Source organism: Pelodiscus sinensis, chromosome 21 (assembly GCF_049634645.1).
Source record: "Pelodiscus sinensis isolate JC-2024 chromosome 21, ASM4963464v1, whole genome shotgun sequence".
In the NCBI taxonomy this organism is placed as follows: domain Eukaryota; kingdom Metazoa; phylum Chordata; order Testudines; family Trionychidae; genus Pelodiscus; species Pelodiscus sinensis.
This window is the reverse complement of record NC_134731.1, coordinates 7,387,078-7,409,497: the sequence shown is the minus strand read 5'-3', so window position 1 is coordinate 7,409,497 and position 22,420 is coordinate 7,387,078. Positions and strand designations below refer to the sequence as shown.

General features: G+C 41.6%; 1 protein-coding gene across 4 annotated transcripts in view; it reads right to left on the bottom strand.

Moving 5' to 3' along the window:
- Nucleotides 1-22,420, bottom strand: part of USP32 (ubiquitin specific peptidase 32) — a 180,106-nt gene that overhangs the window by 101,585 nt on the left and 56,101 nt on the right. For all 4 annotated transcript variants that reach the window (XM_075904739.1, XM_075904740.1, XM_075904742.1 and 1 more), the window contains exons 3-4: nucleotides 4,965-5,070; nucleotides 4,088-4,206 (exon numbers count right to left, since the gene is read on the bottom strand). In XM_075904739.1, the coding sequence (XP_075760854.1) occupies nucleotides 4,088-4,206; nucleotides 4,965-5,070 (225 nt within the window). The remainder of the gene's footprint in view (nucleotides 1-4,087; nucleotides 4,207-4,964; nucleotides 5,071-22,420) is intronic.

The window sequence follows — 22,420 nt, the reverse complement described above, 5'->3', positions numbered from 1 at the left end:
AAGCATAGAAAAGGTTAAAGACTTGCCTAACTAAGGTCATATTACAAATCATGAACTGGGAATGGCCACAACAGGGATAACTGCCAGCTCCCCATTTTAAGGAATATTTAAGGAGGGAGGTTATTTCAATTTTATCTTGATCCAGTAAGATGCTGGCTTTCTGGTAGAATCCAGAAGTTATGCTCTATATCAGAAACTTAAAACTGACCCAGTATTTGTTCAGAGCACATGGGGTTCCCACCAACAAGCAGAAAGACCCTGAGGGACACTGTAGGTACTTAATTTCCTTGTTTGAATCTACCGGGCAGGAATGAGTTTTTCAATGAAAAATTGAATGAATGAATAAAATTGAATGAAAAGAAGCAAAATATGAAGTGAGCAAGAGTTTCATATTCTTTAGGAATATGTCCTTATCATCCAGGGAAAGGGATGAGTCCATTTCCCTTCCAAGCATTCTTGAAAAAATAAAAATAATTCTATTTCTGGATTCTTCATCAGGAAGCTATTTCACTGAGTTGAGCATGTTATAGAATTTGTTGCTGGGCCTAAACTCTAAGGAGACAGAATTTTCTGACTAGGTTTTGAATTAACAGTGCTTGGATATGTTTTAGCAGCATAATTTCATAGAAATTTTTAGGTTGCTGTTGTTGAATGCTTCACCACCCTCATTAGAGTTAGAGTTGAGATAGGTTAAACTTTCCCACAGAGAGAAGATACGATTATTTTTCATGTTCTACCTGGTAAACAACCTCTACTCTTTACTGCATATTTATTTACAAGAAGGAAAGAAGTTATTACATGTTGATCTGCTGTAGTCTGGCAATGTGTGTGGTCTGGCTTGATTTTAGTTAGCTGGATGTCCACTTCCAATGGGTGTGGCCAAGTTTTCCACAGTCCCGTCCTGGCTCTCAGTATTGTGTGCTGTAATTTAGCTCTGATTCACTCCTAAATGTTTTCAAAGAGCCCTGTAAGCAGTTGCAGTGTTGGTAAGGCTGCCAGACATTATTGACCTCCCGTGGTCTGGCACCAGTCAGGTGCCAGACTAAAGAGGTTCAATCTGTAGGTATCTCTATCAAAACCAACAGGAACTCCGTGTGGATAGCTCTTAGCTTTCTGAGATGGGGGCAAAATTCATGCACTCAACAAGACACCTTTTGACCCAACAGGAAAAGTGATTAAAAGTTTCCTAAAGGAGCACAAATCACCACAGAACATGAGTGGGGGATAACCAGAGTAATCCACAGTTTCTGCAGAAAACAGGATCAGCTGAAACAGTGTGAGGGAGTGGGAAATAAGCATAGATCTGACCCATAAGACTAGACATCTAGAGACTGGGCTACTCCTAGTTTTAGCCCTAACCCTGAACTGACTTCCTAGGCATTATAAGGATGCAAGGTACTTCCAAGAGCATAGGACTACTTTTGGTACAGGGGTGTGATTAAAAAAAACAACCAACAGGAATCTAATCAAATCTGTATTGTTACACTGACATAACTCCCCTCCCCTTTTTTTTAAATAACTGCTGTGATGATTGCAGGATGAGTTGTCAGCTAAACATCTGTTGGACTGTCTATGCAACTTCTTGAATGAGAAATTCAAAATCTTATTTGGGAAAAAATCTAATATTAAATTGATATGTTTTCAAAAGGTTGCTTTTCAATTGCTTGCTCATTTCTGCAGCTAGAATAGAAAGAATTGTAAAGGGAGCAGGGCACACCCAGGAATGGGCCTTAGAAAGCTTTGCACAGACGACTGAATTCAATTTGCTTTTGGAAAAAGCACCTTTAATGCTTTGAAAAATAGTGAGCTTTCTATCAACTTTCAACCCTATATCAGAAATGAAAAGCAAAACACATTAAAAACCTAATTCTTACATATGAAAGAAAACGTGTGTCTTTTCTCCTACTGATTTTAATGAAAAGACATTTAACTGGTTGTATTCTTGAACATAGGGTTAGAGTTGTATCAGTGAGTTCAGTGTTAGTAATCCAAATGAAAAATATGAAATTTATAATACCTCTAGTAACCCACATAAGAATTACCTGTTATTCCCACCTTTATATATAAATCTATAATTACTAGAAATTTCTCTCGCATATAAGCCAAACAAACTCAAACAACTATTTTAAAAATGATTTCACCTCATCTCTTGAAAAAACTGGAGAGATGTTACATAGTATGGTAGTTCAATAGAACCCTACATAATAATGTGGTACCTGAATTTTCTTTTGTTCACAAAAGAACAAAGTTTTGGTCTCAAACCCAATGCTAGTGATGGCATACTTCATTATTATTTTAATTAACACTGTATTTTCCCCATAATAGACCAGGTGAAGATGAATACCATCCATTCTCTTCAGATGTGATCACTCTATTTAAAGGTGTGCTAGCTGGACCACTTTCTGACTCAGTAATGCAACAGACAAATCTTTATGCTGACGTATTGAATTCTCCAATTAACCAACATGGTTATTCTCAGCAGTCTATCTGAAACCATGCTAAAACCATGATTTTTAGACAGAGAAACACCGCTAAGTAGGGCCTCAATCAATGTCTTTGTGAGAAAGATTATACCATTGTCTTCAAAAACAAAACAATCTGTGCATGCCCTGGCCAAGGAGACCCTCTACAAGCAACATCTGTGTTCAAACTAGTCAAGAGCCTGGCTTTAACAACAAGTATTGACATTGTAAACATATATGTAAAGTTAAGCATGTGTGTAAATACTGGATGATCAGGCATGGGCAATGCTTGCATTTTTATATCTATCTACTACTATCAATGGCAGTTGCATATATAGATTTTAAATTTTTAAAGCTTATTAATAGCGTACTAGCAGATTTATCGGGCATTGCTCAGGACTGGAATTCAGGAATTCCAACCAGTGTTTTTTTAACTTCATACCTATAAATTCTTATTCACTATGTTGTTCTTGCTGTTTTTTGTTTTTGTTTTTAAAAGAGTTATAGTCACTTTGGTTTTCAATAATATTTTCTTCTAAGTTTTCAAACCATAAGCATTGATTTGGCTGTGACAAAACAGAGCACTACCGTAATTTACCGAATATAACCCACAGGTTATATTAGTTTTTATAAACCCCGCACACCCCCCCACAGGGTATATTCAGGTGCAGAGTATATAGGGTGTTGTTTTTTTGTTCTTTTACTCACCAGTGGTGTGTGCGTTGTTGTTTGTTTAAAAAAACAAAACAAAAACAAAACAAAAAAAACACACCCCTCACCGGAGGCTAGTGGTTCCTGCGGCTGTGCAGGAACGGGGGTGGGGGGGGAGGCTCCCCCGCCTGGAGGTTGGTGGTTCCTGCTCCCCCGCCTCTTTCTGCAGCTGCGGAGGAACCAGGGGGATAAGCACTCCCCCCGCCCAGAGGCTGGCAGCTGCGCAGGAACCAGGGCGGTGAGCGGTTGGCTAATTCTCCCTCTCCCTCCGCCCCCCACCCCCCCGGCACCGTAAATTAGCAAATATACCCCCAGCACAGAAAAGTCTTGTATACCCCGTGGGTTCGTGAGGTATACACGATTTTTTTTTTTTTTTTTTTTTTTTTTACTCAAATAGAAAAAACCACGGGGTATATTCGGGTGCGGGTTATAGTTGGGTGCGGGGTACATTCGCTAAATTACGGTACTCTCCAATTTCTCCAGTTTCTCTCTCTTCTGTAAGGTTTATTGAGAAGCAATGCTATTCCAGGTTCATCCTATTTTTCTGGCTTACCTCAGCTCAGTCTCTTTCAACGTTCGCAGTTATGTCTATTGTGAGGACTGTACGAGCTTTCGTGATTCTGTCTCGTTTCTGTTTAGTTTTATGAGAAGCAATTCCATTCCAGGCACAACCCATTTTCCTGGCAGAACCAAACTCTTACACTGCTCTAAGTGATGGTAAGAAGAAGCTGTATACTCAATTTGGTGATCCTAGCTCTAATGGTTTAGGAGGACTTCTTGATCAGACAAACTCTCTAAAATATACAGGAGAGTTAAACTTTTTTAAAATGTGTACATGCAAGTATATTGCTAAGCACTAAAGCAATAATACATTCAACACTTGTAAATTCTGTAACAAAAATTGCATGACATACCTCTAAGAAACATCTCTTGAGCGAACCTGGGACTTTTCCATCAACTATGTGAAGCATCCTCTCCATCTCCTCGCGGACAACATAACTCCCAGATTCATTGGAAAAGAGACTGAAAATGTCTGGGTAAGAGGAGACAGATCAAAAGAGATGTAATACAAAAGTTACGCTCATTTTGCACTGAAGCTTTCAAAAATTACTTTCCAATCTACCTTAGCATGCTAATAACTGTATTAACTCCATACATAATAACTGTATGGTAATTGAAGCACCAGTGTCTTATTTAGGTTCATTTCACCAAGATCTGGTATTACTCAATAAGGGTGTTAACAAATATTTCCTTCTGTGTGCTATTACTTGCTAGCCAAAGGGAAACCAAATACTGTCAAATCAAATTAAGAGGGAGACAAATAAACAAAACTCATTATGCAAATGGTTTAGTTCTTTGTGAAACAGATTTATTAGTCTAAGACCCATAGCTCTTTCTGGCTCTTCCTTAAGCACATATAAAATAGCCTCAGCAGCCTTTCAACAGGATTCAGACATGCCTGGGTGTCTACAATGTAACATCGCATAATTTCATTTTAAGTGCTACACACACAAACATTCTCACTGTGTATTGAGATCTGCATTGTTCAAAAAATTCTCAGTCTGACACACTTGAATTAAACAAAAACACTTTATTACAATATTTTCCAATATCAATATCATTTATTACAATATCTGTTACCTAGATAACTTGTGCTCTGATTTACACATACAAATCAAGACCTGCTTATTAAAAACCTCAACTTAATCTTAGCTTTATAAAAGCATGTTCTACATATGTTAATACATTCTACACACATTGTTACTCTGATTACACACACTTGTTACTCACATTTTGCTTTTTCTTCATCTTTGCCTCTTGTAAGTAGGACTAATCCCACTATCAGATTATTGAAATGTAGCCCTTTGGATGTTCCCCCAAATGAACAGTAAATCACCTAGAAATAACAAACAATCAGTTAGTTTCATTATTTAACTTACGGGAGAGAAACTGTAAGGGGAAGGTTGAAAAATAAAGCAACAAGCTACGTTTGGGAGCTGTTTTTGTTTCAGGCTAATCAACTTATATTCACTTTGAAGCTTTTTCTCATCTTTGTTGGTTATATTAGGTTTGTTGGGGTTTTTTAATCTCTCTCAATGCCTACAAAAGAGCCTTTCTAAGAAGGACTAAATCCAGGAAAGAAATTTTGCCTTGAGTCTTTATGGAAGGCACTTTGGCACATCTCCCCTTCACCAATAAACAACCATTTCAGAGAGATTTATGGACATGTTGCAAATCTATCGTCCAGGTTATTCAGAAGGGAGGTGCTGTTTCTATCTTCCTGGGAACTTTGTTAAGAGAATCCTGTGGTAACCTCCAATGCCAAGTAGGGGGTGTTGGAGCAGTAAATATAAGTCTGACTGGGGGTAACCCCTTCATTAAGCTAACAGAGTTTATCTAGGAACACGTGACAGAGCCAACAACCAACACTGATGCTCTGTGCACTAATGCTGCTGCTCTAACTATTCCGTGGGTAAACCTCTCGCTATGTTTTTAAACATTAATTTAAAATGATCAAATACAAAAACTTTGTGCCTTCATTTTCATCACTTGTCTATAATTTTGGTTTTCAAAAACAATGCAGAGTCCTGTGGCACCTTAAAGACTAAAAGGTTTATCTGGGCATTAGCTTCCGCAGTTAAAAACCACATGGTCAGATTCATCTGATGTCAGCTGATTCTGATCTGCATCATTCATGTTGCATCTGATGAAGTGATTTTTACCCATGAAAGCTTAGGCCCAAATACATCTGTTTGTCTGTAAGTGACACAGAATTCCTCATTGTTTTTGCAAATACAGACTAACAGCTCTGAGACTTTGGTTTTCAGATATCTTAAATAGTCCATCAGGGTAATATCCTCAAGAGAAGATGAGAGAAAGCCACAGGGACAACAGAAAAATTACTGAATACAAACAATTCCTGCCCATCTACCTTTTTTAAAAAAATTGAGACTAAATTGGCTATTTCCTTTAATAGTGTACAGAGAGACACAGGAAACCTGCATCAATAGTCCAGGCCTGTGTGAAGAGACTAATATTCGAAATGAGAAACGAGTGTAAAGCAAGAGTTGGAAATTGCTCCATGCTCTCACTGGGAAAGAAAGCACCATGACTGTCCTGATAAGGGAATTCATATTCACCCTCATTTAGGGCACACACTAGGGATGTTACATTTAGATGAATTAACTAATCGAATAGTCAATGGGATTTCCATCGGCTATTCAATAAGTCTATAAGGGCGCTGCTCTTTAGCCATTTTATGCACTGCTCTTTAGCTAGCCAGTATATTTAAACAGTGGTTGAATATTTATAGAGGTGATATTCATGCAGGAAGTCATTTTAGGACAAGCAACAACTAATTTTAGTAACCAAGAATCATGAACTCATTTATTCCAAATTGTCTCTAACTTCACCGTCCTTCCAGTTTCCCTTTGTTTCTCCCAACTCTGAGTGGAATGAAATGCGTTATGTGCAATCCACCACTTTCATGTCGGGGCATGTCACAAAATTCATGTGATAGTGGTGGGGCCATGGGGGTTTGGAGTGTGGGAGGGGGCTCAGGCCCGGGGTAAAGGATGCGAGCACAGGAGCGAGAGAGCTCTTGCCAGAAGTGCAGGCTCTCAGGAAAGGCCGGGGCACAAGATGGGATGCAGGGATTTGAGAGGGGGACTGGAAAGCTCTGGAGCTTGGCTCTCTGGTTGTAGATGGTGGGGGTCCAGATTGCCCCTGCCTTGACCAGGGAAGGGGAGGGGCAGGCCACAGCGGGCGAGGGGAGCATTTTAGAGCCAGGTTTCAGCCACTGCAAAGTCAGCGCCCTACCTATGCTAGATTTGGGGCTAGAGGTGGGCCGTTCCATCTGTGGCAGAGTCCAGGCTGAAGCCATTCAGCTCCAGCTGCAGCAAGTTGGAGGGCAAGTGGGCGTGGGTCAGCCGTCCCCCAGTTGCCACAGGTTCCCATCCTGCACTGCCTGCTGAATGGCCTATGCGGGACCTACTGGTTTCAAAGCGTCCCTCAGCGTCCCTTTAACTTTACTTTTGTAAAGGAAAAACTGAAGCTATGCATGAAGTGATTTCTGTAAAATACACTTCCAGCTGCACTCTTCTGAAAAAACACCCGCTGATTTAGAACACTCACCAACTACATTATCTAAAGGACACTGCCGCTATTAGGAACAGAAATCTATGTTAGAAATTCAGAAATGAACACACTCAGAATTTATAAGTGACACTCTCAGAGAAGTTACTTTAAAACCCACATTTCTCCTCATTTGTTTTTCTTACAGATACTGCACAGTGCAACTAACCATGGACATGAAGACTAGCTGATGGGGAAATATTATTGTCACAGACAGCAGAACAAATGATCTTGCACTGATCACAGTCTGGATGGCAAACTATGTTCAGCAGCAACTGCCTTAAGTTTCCTTTTACTCTGCAAAAGTTCATTACTTCCAGCCGCTGTATTTGACAGTGCTAAAGCCATCAACATTAGAGTTTAGCAGGTGTTATCTTCTATTAATATTTTAGTAACCTTAAATAGTACATTTTAGCTCATCAGCAATACATATTTTAAATAAACAACTTCAAAAATTAAATGTAATGCAAATTCAAATGTGCACAAACAGCTATCACGGACTTCAGAGAAGCCAAGAATGCATTCCAAACGTTAGAATTGTGCATAACAGCATCAGCATATATATCTCTATCAAATCAATGGAACTATACATTAACATAGAAATATCCTGTACAGTATAATTAACACGGTTGTGTGAACTGTTATATCCATCCATTTGTTTCCCAAATGGACAGCCTGTTACGTACCTCTGGCACGTGAAACTCAAAGAAGAGGTACAAGTGACCATATGAAACTAATACAGACCTAAAGCTACAACATACAAACAATTCAATGACAAAAGCATCTGTAAGATTTAGGTGTGAGCTAAGCATCTGCTTGATGCGAGGCTGGAGGTTCCCAAGTTACAGCTGAGTTGTCTGAGCCAACCACCCCAGGGAGGCAAAAAATACCTGAAAAAAATACTGGCAGTAGGGCATTGCTCTGTGTCAATCACTGATGCGGAAATGTGCCCTATAACTCTTGCGGGGAGATTTTATAAAGTCATTAAGAAAAGGAAACTGCTGTTCCACCTCCTGGAATGGCAGCTAGGTTAGTCCTGAGCAGTTTACAGTCATTGACAAATTTCTGCAATGCTTATAGCACCAAAGATAATTTGACCGTATTTTACCTGAAATAGTCTCACTAATTGCTTTGACAGCCCCTTAAGTCTCATCTACAATAGATTAGTGTGAGGTCTCTCTGCCGCCCTTCCACCAGGCACACAACACAGGGCTAGTCTAGCCAGAGGATGGGCTTTCACTTACATTTGTATTGCTGCGGTTTCTAGATCTACTCCAAAGAGGATTAAGTAACATGGTGGTAAGTGTGCTAATGTCTTCCTGGTATCAGTACCCAACAGGGGACCTGCACCAGATAGATGTCCAACAACAAAAAATCAAAACCTTTCTGAAGAAGTGGATTGTGCCCACAAAAGCTCAGGATACTATCTAAATGTTTTGTTGGTCTCTAAGGTGCTGCAGGACTATTTGTTATTTCCTATGTTTCTTCATTACAGTCCATGTAGCTAAGTTCTTTGCCATTCCCCACCCTCCATCTATTCTCTTCAAGTTCTCCACTGAAGTAGTTGAAGATGATAGGTATGTGCATTCTAGTGATATATGAATACAGATGGAGTTCATTCTAAGGAAACCGTTATACAGAACCTGTCATTTCATTCCACATCTTGTTGCATAATGCTATAAAACCAGATGAGCTTCCCAGAAGATGTTGGGCTTGTCCTCCCCTATTAAGGCAATTTAACCCCTTTCCAGATGCTCCAGGCAGTACATTATGAAAGCTAAACACGTGCTTTTTTGGATAACTCATTGTAGATGTTCCATGCACACTGCCATCAAGTTTGAAATCTCACACCTCCTACACTTCTTTGGTACCCCACACAGAGCTGCGCCTGTGCGGCAGGGTGGTGCCCCCCGCAAGGTGGGCAAGCTCTTCCACAGGCCATACCTGCAGCAGAGCTGAAGTCACCTTATAAACGGTCAGTGGCTTTTCACCATTTTTTCATGAGTAAGTTGGAGGGGGTTGGCTTATAAAGTAACGAGCATATGTTCAAGCTATACATGGTAGGTCATTTTCCTTTAGCAGTAAAAGGTAATAATTCAGAGCACTTAAGTCATCTGACTATGTGGGAGCAATCCTGGCTTTCAAATATGAACGTGTTTACTTTCAAATAAAAAACCAATTCCAGATGCACCAGGAACTATCAAAGCCCTGTCCCTCAAATAAAAATCACAATTACATTTTACAGGGACATCACTGTACCCAATTAAAAGCCGGAGAGTGTTTTTGTTTTTAAATAAAAAGCAAACAACTCTTTTGGATGAGAACCAAATATAATGCAAACAGCAAGTCCGTTAATAAAGTTCCAAGTGAAACAAGACACATGTGTACTGATGCTTCTCTCGATTACAAATTGAATTTGTTTTGGTAAGACACTCTAAGCTGAAAAAACCAAGAAAGGCAAGTTTAAGCAAGTCCAAAAAGCATGTAGATCATATAGTGTAGGGGTGGCCAACCCATTCTGGGCAAAGAGCCAAAATAGCATTGAATCCAGCGCGAAGAGCTGGGGCAAAGTTGTTGAGAGAAAAAAAAAGGACTGCGCCTTTAAAAGGAGCCCCCAGTCACGTTTGGTTGAGCTTCCGCCTGCCTGCCACCATCTTTATTTCTTCAGCGTTCATGGCCGCGCTGGATGGCTCCCCTGCCCAGGTCAGCACAGGGAACTGGAAGGAGAGGACCGTTTTGGGGGGCACGGGGGCGGCTTTCAAGCCATGGGGGTGGGGTTTTGCGAGCCACACCTCGGGGAGGAGAAAGAGCCTGATATAGGGCCTTTTCATTCCTAAAACCTTGTAGGTAAATGTTGGCCATCTTAGACAAAGTCAACTTTTTACAATTTGTAATTCCCATGTTATACTTTTCAAACCTGCTCCCTAACAGAATGAGAAGCAATACTTCTGGCAGAATCATGCAGGCTAGAACGTAAGAGGTAAGGTTCTGACATAGAGGAGGTGGGAAAAAAAAAATCACGTTTTCTCTTTCGCTACAGGTGATAAGTCTTCTCTCTCACCTTTATGTCCCACACAGGGGAAGACGAATGGCAGCTGATATGCACCAATTCAGACAGATACTAAACAATAACTAAGTATAAGAGGGCTGACCATAGTCACCTAAAATAGCATCCTATTAAGTGGATCTGTGGTCTCATTTAAGCACGTGGGTTGTGGCCTCAGCCATAAATAAGGGACATGGGAGTTATCCAAACAGCGGTCTGAGTAGTCCTGAGAAAGGAACATTGCAAGCAAACCAGCCTCAGCAGATGGCTAATTTCTTTGGCCCATTCTACACTAGACCAGGCAAGTCGGCTTAAGATACACAATTCCAGCTATGCAAAATTTGTAGCTGGAGTCGGCTGACCTTAAGCTGAGCATTGGCACTCCCATTGGCTTCCCTTACTCCTCGCTAAAGAAAGAGTACCGGATGCTTGTGGGGCTGCTCTCAGTGTTTGATTTATGTGTCTATACTAGACCCACTAAAACGAATGCCAGAAGATTGACTTCCAGAGTGCTGATCTTCTGATAAGTATAGACGTGGCCTTTGTGATTAAAGACAAAACCTCAGGAGAAGGGTGAAGTTTTGACTACACAGATTTATGGACTCGGTTTCAGAACTTAGTGGGAAAGGCACCTGCTCACACCAAGCAACTAATGTGGCTGTTGTAGGAATTACAATCCTTAACTACTGGAAGCTAAAAGTACTAAGATTTGGCAAACACCCTGGAGGCGGCAATGGACAACCCTGTTCTAGACCACTAACCACTGTATGAGCCTACTGGTCAAAGTACAAGTGTAGAAAGACTGGAAGCAATGCTGTCATAATTTGCATCAGAAATCTATAATGATCAAGGCCTAATTTTATGGACCGTCTCTGATTCCTTATCTGCTCTCTTCACACTTCTCAATGCCATTCTTTCCTCATTAAAACTTTTTTTTAAGCTGACATTTAACAGTAAGGTAACATGAGTGGACAAAATAGGAACATGTTGTTTCATCTTTCTCTAAGATAAAAATCAGCACACCACCTGAATAGAAGTGGGGTTAATTACTGAAATTATGACACTGTAAAGATCTACTGGAAGATATTTTTAAAGTACTGAAACAACTGAACTGACGTGTATACTGTATCAGCAATCCTCTGGGGTGACCTTCACAGTAAACAAGAATAACAGAGCATTTGCCCTAATGTCCATTGTCTTGTGAAGTAATTCTGTTCTCCTGTTATTTGTTTGTATACATGTCCAAGACATAAGGTGTAGGTATGTGAAGTATATTCTTCCTTTGCTGCAAGACACTCCTTAAAACACCATACTGTCATGAAGAGGTCAGCTCCTGAGAAAAAGGCTTACTAGAAAGTCATTTAGAAATACACGCTTCACTAGAAGAGTATTGGAGGAAGAATTTAATACGCGCTTTGTGTGTTGCCTTTTTTTGACGTTTAAATAATACATCAAAATATAGCACAGAAAGCCCTACAAAAATTACACTTTTTGCACTGAAGATCTCTTTGCAACATCTGCTTTGGTATCTTAGAATTTCATTTCTGCTTACAGGGATTAGATGTCTTTTGGTACCTTTTTGATAGTTACTAAAGTTGTGCAACTTTTTGCAGTGTTAACAGCTGTTCATTTGGGATAGAGGCAGCCAAACTAACTTGTTTTGTCTTGAGTGAGACCAAATACTAGTTATACAATATACAGTAAGTGCCAAGCTTTTTAATGTACAAACAACATATGCATTTTGCTCCAATTACCAATACAATACAGCTATATGTATGTGAGTATATACAGACAGACATATCTCAACACCATTAACCTACATCCTTGTGTAGATAGTAGTTAACATACATTAGCATAAAAAGCTACCATCTTCTTAAGATAATGGTAAAGAATAAACTTAATATTGTACATGAGAGGTAAAATTCCACTGAAGCCAGAAGATTTGTCCACAATTCCAACTGTAACTTTACGTATCATTTTGGTTTTAACTTTTCCATCTTTCCCAATAAGAACATAACATAAGAATGGACACACTGAGTCAGACCAAAGGTCCATCTAGCCCAGTAGCCTGTCTCCCAACAGTGGCCAGTGCCAGGTGCCCTGGAGGGGGTGAACCGAAGACAATGATCAAGCGCCATTTGTCTCGTGCCATCCGTCTCCAGCCTCTGACAAACAGAGGCCAGGGACACCATTCCTACCTCCTAGCTAACAGCCTTTTACGGACCTAACCTCCATGAATTTATTGAGCTTCTCTTTAAACTATGTTACAGTTCTAGCTTTCACAGCCTCCACAGGTTGGCTATGGAGTTCCACAGGTTGACTATGCGTTGTGTGAAGAAGAACTTTCTTTTATTAGTTTTAAACCTGCTACCCATTAATTTAATTTGGTGTCCACTAGTCCTATTGTTTAGGAACTACCACTATTGTTTTCACATTATACAATAAGGACATCTGGTTTTCCATTCCAATTTTAGTCCATTATACAACTTAGCTCTCTACCAGAGTTTATAAAGCAAATTAAATGTGGGGAACCTAAAATAAATACAGGCAGTCCCCGGGTTACGTACAAGATGGGACTGTAGGTTTGTTCTTAAGTTGAATCTGTATGTAAGTCGTAACTGGCGTCCAGATTCAGCCGCTGCTGAAACTGACCGCCAGTTCTGACTTACATACAGAATCAACTTAAGAACCCCAAGTGTCCCCAAGTCAGCTGCTGCTGAAACTGATCAGCAGCTGATTCCAGGAAGCCCGGGGCAGAGCAACTCTGCCTCGGGCTTCCTGTAGTCAGCGCTGGTCAGTTTCAGCAGCAGCTAAATCAGGACGCCTGGGGAAGAGCAGCTGGGGTGCTGCTGGGTTGGTCGAGTAGCGCCCAGAGCGGCTCTGCGGGACCAACCGGCAGCGCCCCAGCTGCTCTGCCCCAGGCGTCCGGAGAAAAGCCTAGTCTGCTGGGGGGGGGCGCGTAGTAGCTGCGCCCCCCCCACCCCAGCAGACCAGGAAGACGCGGGCGGCGGACCAAGACGCACCGCGGTCCCGCCGCCTGGGTCCTCCGCGGCTTTGCTCCCAGTCTCGGTCCGCCGCCCGCGACTTCCTGGTCTGCTGGGGTGGGGGGGGGGCGCAGCTACTACGCGCCCCCCCCAGCAGACTAGGCTTTTCTCCGGACGCCTGGGGCAGAGCAGCTGGGGCGCTGCCGGTTGGTCCCGCAGAGCCGCTTTGGGCGCTACTCGACCAACCCAGCAGCACCCCAGCTGCTCTGCCCCAGGCGTCCTGATTTAGCCGCTGCTGAAACTGACCAGCGCTGACTACAGGAAGCCCGAGGCAGAGTTGCTCTGCCCCGGGCTTCCTGGAATCAGCTGCTGATCAGTTTCAGCAGCAGCTGACTTGGGGACACTTGGGGTTCTTAAGTTGATTCTGTATGTAAGTCAGAACTGGCGGTCAGTTTCAGCAGCGGCTGAATCTGGACGCCAGTTCCAGAGACTGGGAGCAAAGCCTCTGAGGACGCTGGCAGCGGGACAGCCGCGGGGCGTCTGGGCTGTCCCGCTGCCGGCTTCCCCCGCGGCTTTGCAAAGCCTCGGGGAAGCCGACAGCAGAGCAGCCCAGGCGCGCCTGGGCTGCCTCGCTGCCCGAGCCCCCCCGCGGCTTTGCAAAGCCTCGGGGAAGCCGGCAGCGGAGCAGCCCAGGCGCGCCTGGGCTGCCCCGCTGCCCGAGCCCCTCCGCGGCTTTGCTCCGCGTCTTCCTGGTCTGCAGACCAGGGAGACGCGGAGCAGCAGCTTTTCTCGCCCGGAGTAAACGGGCGGCGGACCGCGAGGTCCCGCAGTCCATGTACTCTGGGGCAGCCCCGTTCGTAACTGCGGATCCGATGTAAGTCGGATCCGCGTAAGTCGGGGACTGCCTGTAGTGATAGAAATGTAGCCGTGTTAGTCTGGGGTAGCTGAAGCAAAATGCAGGACTTTTATCCTGCATTTTGCTTAAAATAAATAGATAGCTGGAAAAGAAAAGCCACAAAAAGAATTTCCTATGTGGCCAACTCTTTGCATTAATCAGGGCAAAAGCAAATCATACTCTAAGTCTTGAGGCAAGAGCTACATATCTGGGCTACGATTTGTTATCATCCCTCCTTATATTTTCCACTGGAAGCACAGTTTTAAAATTATTTTTTAAATGTTAAAGCATGGAGAAAAAACAATACCAATATACTAAAATGGCAAAATTGATGCCTTCATTGTGAAGCTATGATTTAGATGACAGCCATTGTAATTAAGGCAGCTTCCTCTGCAGAGAATATCAAACATCCCATGAGAGTAGGAGCAAAGTCTCCACCTTTCTCAACTAGAACCAAGCCTAGCAGACATGCAGATACCAAGGTCTTCCAGCCAGAGGCAAAGGACTTAAATAAAATGACAAATTTCACAATGAGACTGACATTAATACACACTGCACATCAGGAGACACAATCATTGTTAAATGACGGGAAACATGCACATGTCTTCAAACTAGAACTGTACATACTTAAGCCATGATTTATGTTTAGAACTAATTTCTAGACAGAAATCTGTTTTTAAATATTAAAATATATGAAAGGCTCTTAATACCTAGAGAGGGAACTTTAAAAGCTCTTGTTTTAAATGGTTTCAGAAGATGAGGTTGGATGCGAAGGTCAGATGCAAGCAACGGTTTCTTCGTTACAGGGCAGTGGTGTGATGTAGACCTGATATCAACATGATCTGGAATTGTTTCTCATTTCAGAGGGCCATAAATCATAGAACTCATACTGAGATTGAAACGCCAAAGGGGGTCATTATCCCCCAAATTTTCAAAGATTGCCTGGGGATTTAGCTTTCTAATTTATTACCATCAATGAAAGATAAATGGCCAGAACCACCCCAATGAAATCTCTGAAAACAGAACAAAGTCTCCTGCCAATTCAAGCATAGGAACCAATATAAATGCCTTGACATAAAGAAAATCCACCTAATACTGTGTGCAGTATGGCAATGATCATTTTTATCTTTAGTTAAGTGGATACCTCCCAGGTGCCAATGTTTTATACAAATTACTGTACTAGAGATTATTTTGAGTGTTACTCAGAAACTTAAGAATGTTGTTCACAAGTTATGAACTCTCCAGTATGTGCATCCAGACTTGATATCTTCATCCTGCACTTAACTACTAAATATTTATAAGCCCCAGGCATCTGCTTAAGAAGACTAAGAAAAAAATAAAGTTGGATGTAGTATCTTTTCCAGTCCCATTAGTTGTACACTTGAATCTCCATTCTCCAGATGCCCCTAATCTGGGAACACTCATGATACTGACCCTGGCAGGGGGAGGAGCAAGTGGCTCTGTGCGCTGCCACTGGCCCTCCTCAGCAGCTGGGAGAACAGTAGTGAAGGACTTGGCCAGAAGCTTTTTCTACCGCTCGCAAAGTGGCAGGGGACAGTGCTTGGGAGCGGCAGGGGGGAGCAGAGCCAAGTGTGCCTCCGGAACAAGGTGCCAAGTAAGTGCCCCATCCTATCCCCACAATGCATTCTCCCTCCCAGAACCTACCCCAGTGCCCTCTATAATCTGCAAAACTTCCTTAATCTAGCATACCCTGTTTCCCAGGATTGCTGGATTAAAGAGGTTCAAGTGTACTTGTAATGAAAGCATGTGGCATGCCTAATGTCGAACAGAAAAAGATTAGCAAACAAAACCCAGCTGGATCCTCTCCAATGAAGTTTAATTTACTAAATTATTTCTAAGTCTCCCCATAGTAAAAGCCACCCTGTCAGGTGTTTACTTAGTTTTTAATAGCATTTTGTATACCCCTTCCACTTCAGGTCTAATCAGAATCACTACTGCACCTGTATCTTTTGTATATAAGCAATTAAAAGGTGAAGACATGTGACACAGAACCCCTCTAGACAAATCAATACTACTTCTAGATTAGCCACATTGCTTGCTACAGAGAGGTACTTTGTAGCAAGTGAAGTCATAAACTGCCTGCTTACATTGGTTTCAATACATCACTCGTGGGTATGAAAAATCCCCCCCCCCCCCACCCTCAAGCACAAACACTACTGTGTCTACGGAACCGCTTCCCCCATCAACACAGCTAAAACCAATCCCAGAGGTGGACTGACAGGACAAAACTATCCCACCATTGGGGTGGTTTCATTATTCAAGCATTGCAGTCACACCATTGCAGCATTTAAGTGTAAACTTGCCCTAAACCAAGTAATCAAACCTGAGCTGATGTAAGTATTTGAGCCAATGGTCAATTTCATAGACCATTCACAGATATGCACACATTGTTCGACTGGCCTGAAGTCAACCTAATAAGCTATTGTTTTAACTGACACTATTAAACAGCAATAATTCAAGCAGGCGAGACTTCCAAAGATCTTGGAAGCTTCGCTGCGCTTCAGTGAATCAATTCTGAGTACAGCCCCTTGATCACATGACTCCCTCTAGGGTCTTTGCCAAAGAACACTTGTCTTTCATCTTAGAGCAGAGTTGAAGAGAAGGGGAGGACAGTGCTTAGAAAACCCCTCGAGCCTGGCAATTTCTAGTGGTGCTGCAATGGCTCCATAGTAACTAACAACATGACAGAACAGATGAGTTTATCTGGTTAGGTATTAACACCAATTTGTTAGTATTTAGATTTTCACCAGTTTTTGTTTTATCAATGTCAATTGTTAAAAAAAAAAACACTTTTCTAGAACAATTATTTACTAACTAATTAGGCTCCTGTGATTCTGCTGACAACAGCCATGTTGCAACTGGATTCAAAGCTAAACATGCTGTTAACCGGTAACAGACAAACATGTGCAGATGGAAGAAATATGAGCATCTGAAGTATGTGCACTTCTCCCCATCTCACGTGCTGGGGTGAATAATGATCAGGCCTTTGCAAACTTAGAGAGAATAATCGTCCCCCAAACTGAAGAGAGAGATGAAAATTGTGGGAGACGGGCCAAATCCATAGTCCCTGAAGGAAAGTATTTTATGTGTAGCGTTTTTAAGGACACACGAGGTGTTTAACCAGAATACAGAGTATGAGATTACAACTCAAACTTTACATGATTTTTTTTACATCCTAGGTGTGTTTTTGAAAGATGCCAATGAGCAGCCTGGAAACTGAAAGTTCTTTATTTAACAGCAGGATAGTTAGAGCACAGACACACTAAATTCGGCAATCATTCTCATACCTCAGAGTAACTGTCCATAATTAGTCTAAAATCAATTTATGGCTTCTCGGAGGAGACTGTCTGTCAGGTTGCATATTTGCACCAAATGAAATGGTGATTTTCCTAGAGTATCATAATGTATTTATGTTTTATATATGTGTACACACACACACACAAAATAATTAGACGTAGAGACCAAAAACCTTATTTTACTTAGATCAGAAAGTTTACGAACTTCACTGGCTCATAGGCAACCTTCTTTAAAAAAAAGTTGTGAATAAACAATTCAACCTACTACTTAACATACCACCAGTGCAAACATATCACAATTTGGGAATCCCTAATGTAGACAGCCAATGGTCCTTGTTAATCGTCTTTGTCTCCAAAAGCCTGATATTACGTAATGAGTTTCGCATTATTTATCTGCCACCACTCTAGCAAAAGACTGCTCTGCTATGCAGAAGACCAAGATTCTTAAGCTATGCTCAATTACACTTTGTGACATGCCCATGCTCTGGCTTTCCAGACTGGCAATGGATCATGCAGGCAACAAGTATGATCCATGGGCAACAAACTGGCCAAGCCACTTTTCATCCCTGCCCTTTTTTAAACAAAAATGGGACAAGTTTCAAGAACCCAGACCACATATTCTGCCACAGACGGGAAAAAGTTTGGGGAAGAAGAGAAAAACAGCACCAACGTGACAAACGAAAGATAAAAAGGAAAAGTGAAAACAAAAAAAAAGGAACAATGTCCATGTGCAACAAAAAATGAGAAAGCAAAACCGAGGCAGAAAATAAGGGTTCAGACAAAGCTTTCTCTTGCCCACTTAGCTGGCAGGGAGAAAGGATAGAAAGCATGTGCATGCACGGAGAATACCTTCATGGCAGTTAAGCATGAAATATGGGTTGTTTTAATTTTAAGGTGAACACAAAATTTCTGCAGCAACCAAGTAATGGTGACAGAAGAACATAAAAACAGCCATACTGGGTCAGACCAAAGGTCCAACTAGCCCTGTATCCTGTCTGCCAACAGCGGCCAAAGTCAGAGGGAGTCAACAACACTACAGAAACCTGAATGTTAAAAACCAGTAGATGCCTTAGGCTGAAAGAAAACTGGAGGAGCCAACTTCAATGCCTCCACTTCTCATTCAGCTTTGAAAGGCTACAAAAGGCTATTTACAATTGCAGGCAGAAAAGATGTGACTTCTGAAATAATATTAACTTATAAACAGCGGAAATTTTCAGACTACCCTGACAGTATTGAAAGGATATACTGCAAGAGCAAGCTTACGGCTCACAAAAGTCATTCCCCGGTGCCGTCACCACAATCACCAAGAAAATAAGTTATTTTTGCTAAGTGGTTTCTCAATAGTAGTCCTACCCAATAATAGTCAACACCATACCCACCATTCTGTCACATAGCTCATATTCTCCTTTAGACATTTTAAAAGCACAAGGGTAGACTGAGTGAAATGCTGGACAGGGAACCAGAAAACCTGAACTCTACTTCCAGTGAGGTCAGACAGTTGCTGGATGACTCTGAGGAGCACTTTATCTTTGTTTGCCTATTTGTAAAATAGGGACACTTTCCTAGGTCATAAATAGGTTGAGATCTAATTAATGAATACATGTATAGTGCTCTGAGATCCTCAGACGGAGACACATGAGAAGTAAAAGGCTACGTCTACACTGCAGGCTTCTTGAACAAGAACTGTTTTGCTCAAAAGGTCTTGTGCAAGAGTGCGTCCACACTGCCATGTGCTTTTGCGCAAGAGAGTGCATAGCAGTGTGGATGCTCTCTTGCACAAGAAAGCTATGATGGCTATTTTAGCCATAGGGGTTTCCTGTGCAAGAAACCTCTGTTGCACATCTATCTACACTGCCTTCTTACTCAAGAGCTCTTACGCAAAAGGGCTTATTCCTTGTGGGGTGAGGAATAACTCTTGTGCAAGAAGCTTTCTCTTCTGATGTTTTACTGTAAATTTACTCGCGCAAGAACATGCATGCAGTGTAGATGCTCCGCAAGTTTTTGCGCAAGAGCAGCCGTTCTTGCACAAAAAGCCTGCAGTGTAGACGTAGCCAAAATGTTTTATATCTAAAGGGAAAGCAGGGCTGAACCATGTGCGGATAGTAACTCTGAGGAAGAGAGGGAGGGATTGGATTGGATCAAAACAAATTAGCTTTTTTGCCTCAGAGCATGGGACTGCACTGTAAAGATAGTAACAAAGCTCCTCTCTTTCGCCTAGATTTCAGAGGACTGGATAGACTGAAAGAAAAGGAAGAAAAAATATACCTTAGATCAATGGAAAGAAATCCTAGCTACTAGGGATGTAAAATCCCACGTAATTGGCTAACTGGTTAAACCAGAAGTTTACGTCACATTTAACCGATTAACCAAATTCAAGGAGTGCAAGCACACCCTTCGCCGCAGCCAGGCAGTCGCAGCCCACCACTGTAGCCAAGGGCTGCTCTGGATGCAAGGAGCAGACCCTGTCTGCGCTCCCTCCCCCCAGGCCTCCCAGAAGCAGCTCCTGTCTGCAGTGGGCCCCATGAGGCTGGAGCAGCCCCTTGCCCATGGCTGGCAGAGAACTACTCCAGCCCCCACCAGTTAACCAGAAGCAATAAGCATCACCTGTTAAGGGTGATGGTTACCAGTTAACCTTTTGCATCCCTAATAGCTACGCTACAGAAACTACATTCACAAATGGGCACTAAGGAGTAATGAAACCAAAGGGCTACAACTGCACCCTTCATTCCTTTCCAGACCCAAGCATTGCTGAAGGGGACAGACATAGCTCCACGAGCCCAAGGGATGAGTATCACCCTCCCGGCTGCCGCTGAAAAGATCAATAGGCAGGTGAAAGTATGCAGGCTGCAAAGAGGATTTTTCAGAGGGAGCCTGAACACATCTGGGTGATGTTGCTCCGGGGACTGCAACTCTCACTGGCTAAGAAAAGCCCCTTGGCAGGGGACCAGAAAAACATCACTGGAGTTGTATTTTTTTAAGATTGGTCCGTTAAAAAATTAAAGTTGACAGCATCCCTTTAAACTTCATGTGAACTGTGGTTCATAAGTGTGAATTATTCTCTAGTTCCTGCTATTACTCACTCCTACAGCTTACCCCTTTTTTCACTTTACTCTTAGATCTTTTGTTGCCTGGCTATAAAGAGTAATTCAACTAGATGTGTAAGCGAGATGGGAAAGGCATGTTGCAAGGACATCACATTTATGTTACCCTGTGTGCCACGCCCTGTTCCCAACTCATTACAGAATATATATTGCAGCAGCAGGCTAGTATATTTGAGGGTGTATCATTAAGGAGGAAGGCCAAGAGGGAGGGATTGTCATTCTTTGATGATGCTTTTTCTGGAAACACAATCTACACAACCAGCTGCTACAAGCTGGGCTATCATTATGTTGACATTGTGTGTAGAAATATAGCTATTTGGTAAATGTAATAATTATTGCAAAAAGAAGACTGTAGGGCTGAGTCTCTGCTGTAAAAGAAAAAATGGATTAAGAGAAATACCGTATGAATCCCAATGTGCAGAGAACATAGAATAAAAGACAGCCTTTTGTTATACTGTGAGTTCCTCAACTCATAAGCAATATAGATTGAGTCTATGTAAAGTTTAATAAACTGCAGATTTAATCCTTCCCAATCCTGCAATTCACAATGCATGAGTAGACTGCAGTTCCACAGATCGTCCAGAGACCAGAACATAGGCAAATTACAATACCTGCATGCTGTACAATGCGGGACTGGGGGTCCAATTAAGAATTTTATAATATTTATATTTTAATTAGATAAAAATTGCACTTTTCAATTATGCATCAGATTCTCTTTAGCAACAACTCAATACACTTACACATGTATTATAATTATGTAAGAAAGGTGGTTTCTCCAAATGGCGCCTGAACATGCACATGAAATTTAAAAGGCTAAATATGTTACACAGTTAAAATATGCCACTCCACTGCAACGCTCATTTATAATCAGAGGAGGGTTTGAAAGACTAATATACTACAGAACTCTTTCACCCTCTGGGATTCCTGGGTGGAGGAACCATTTCTATGCGAATGTAAAAAAATCCCAATTCTTTCTGCTCTAATGCCTTTTTCTAAACGTTTTTTCTGATTACCAAGGTTTTTTCCCAGCAGTGACAGAAAATCCCAGAAATGAAGTATATGTGCAAAAGGGGGAGAAAATACATCATGCATACGAGAAGTGAAAATTTTATCACCAGCCATTTTCTCAAGTGAATATATTTATATGAAAGGCATAATTCATTTAGTTAGATATAAAGTTGAATTATTTTTCAAAGTATTAATTAGCTTGATGGGTGCTACACTCAAAACATTACTGAATATTTTTAAACTCATGACATTTAAAGAGTTCTAAATTCAACTCATATAGTTGTATACTTTAACAGAACTTCCTGCATTCATAGGCCACAGCTTTTACTTTGCCCTAAAATTAAGAGAAGTGGTAAGGCATTTCAGAGAGCTGACAGATCTTGAAAACCTATCAAATTATATTTACAAAACCTAAATAAAACTGAATCCCATATTACTGGATAATATTTTAGTTATTTTGATTCTAATGAATTGTACAGTAATTGCCATAAGGAATTAATTTTATGTAGGTTATATTGACATTTACTTAAACTACAGGGCTACGTCTAGACTGGCATGATATTCCGCAAATGCTTTTAATGGAAAAGTTTTCCGTTAAAAGCATCTGTGGAAAAGAGCGTCTAGATTGGCACGGACGCTTTTCCGCAAAAGCACTTTTTGCGGAAAAGCGTCCGTGCCAATCTAGATGCGCTTTTGTGCAAAAAAGCCCCGATCGCCATTTATGTATCAACCTGTATATATTCAGTGTCAGCAAGGAAAGGT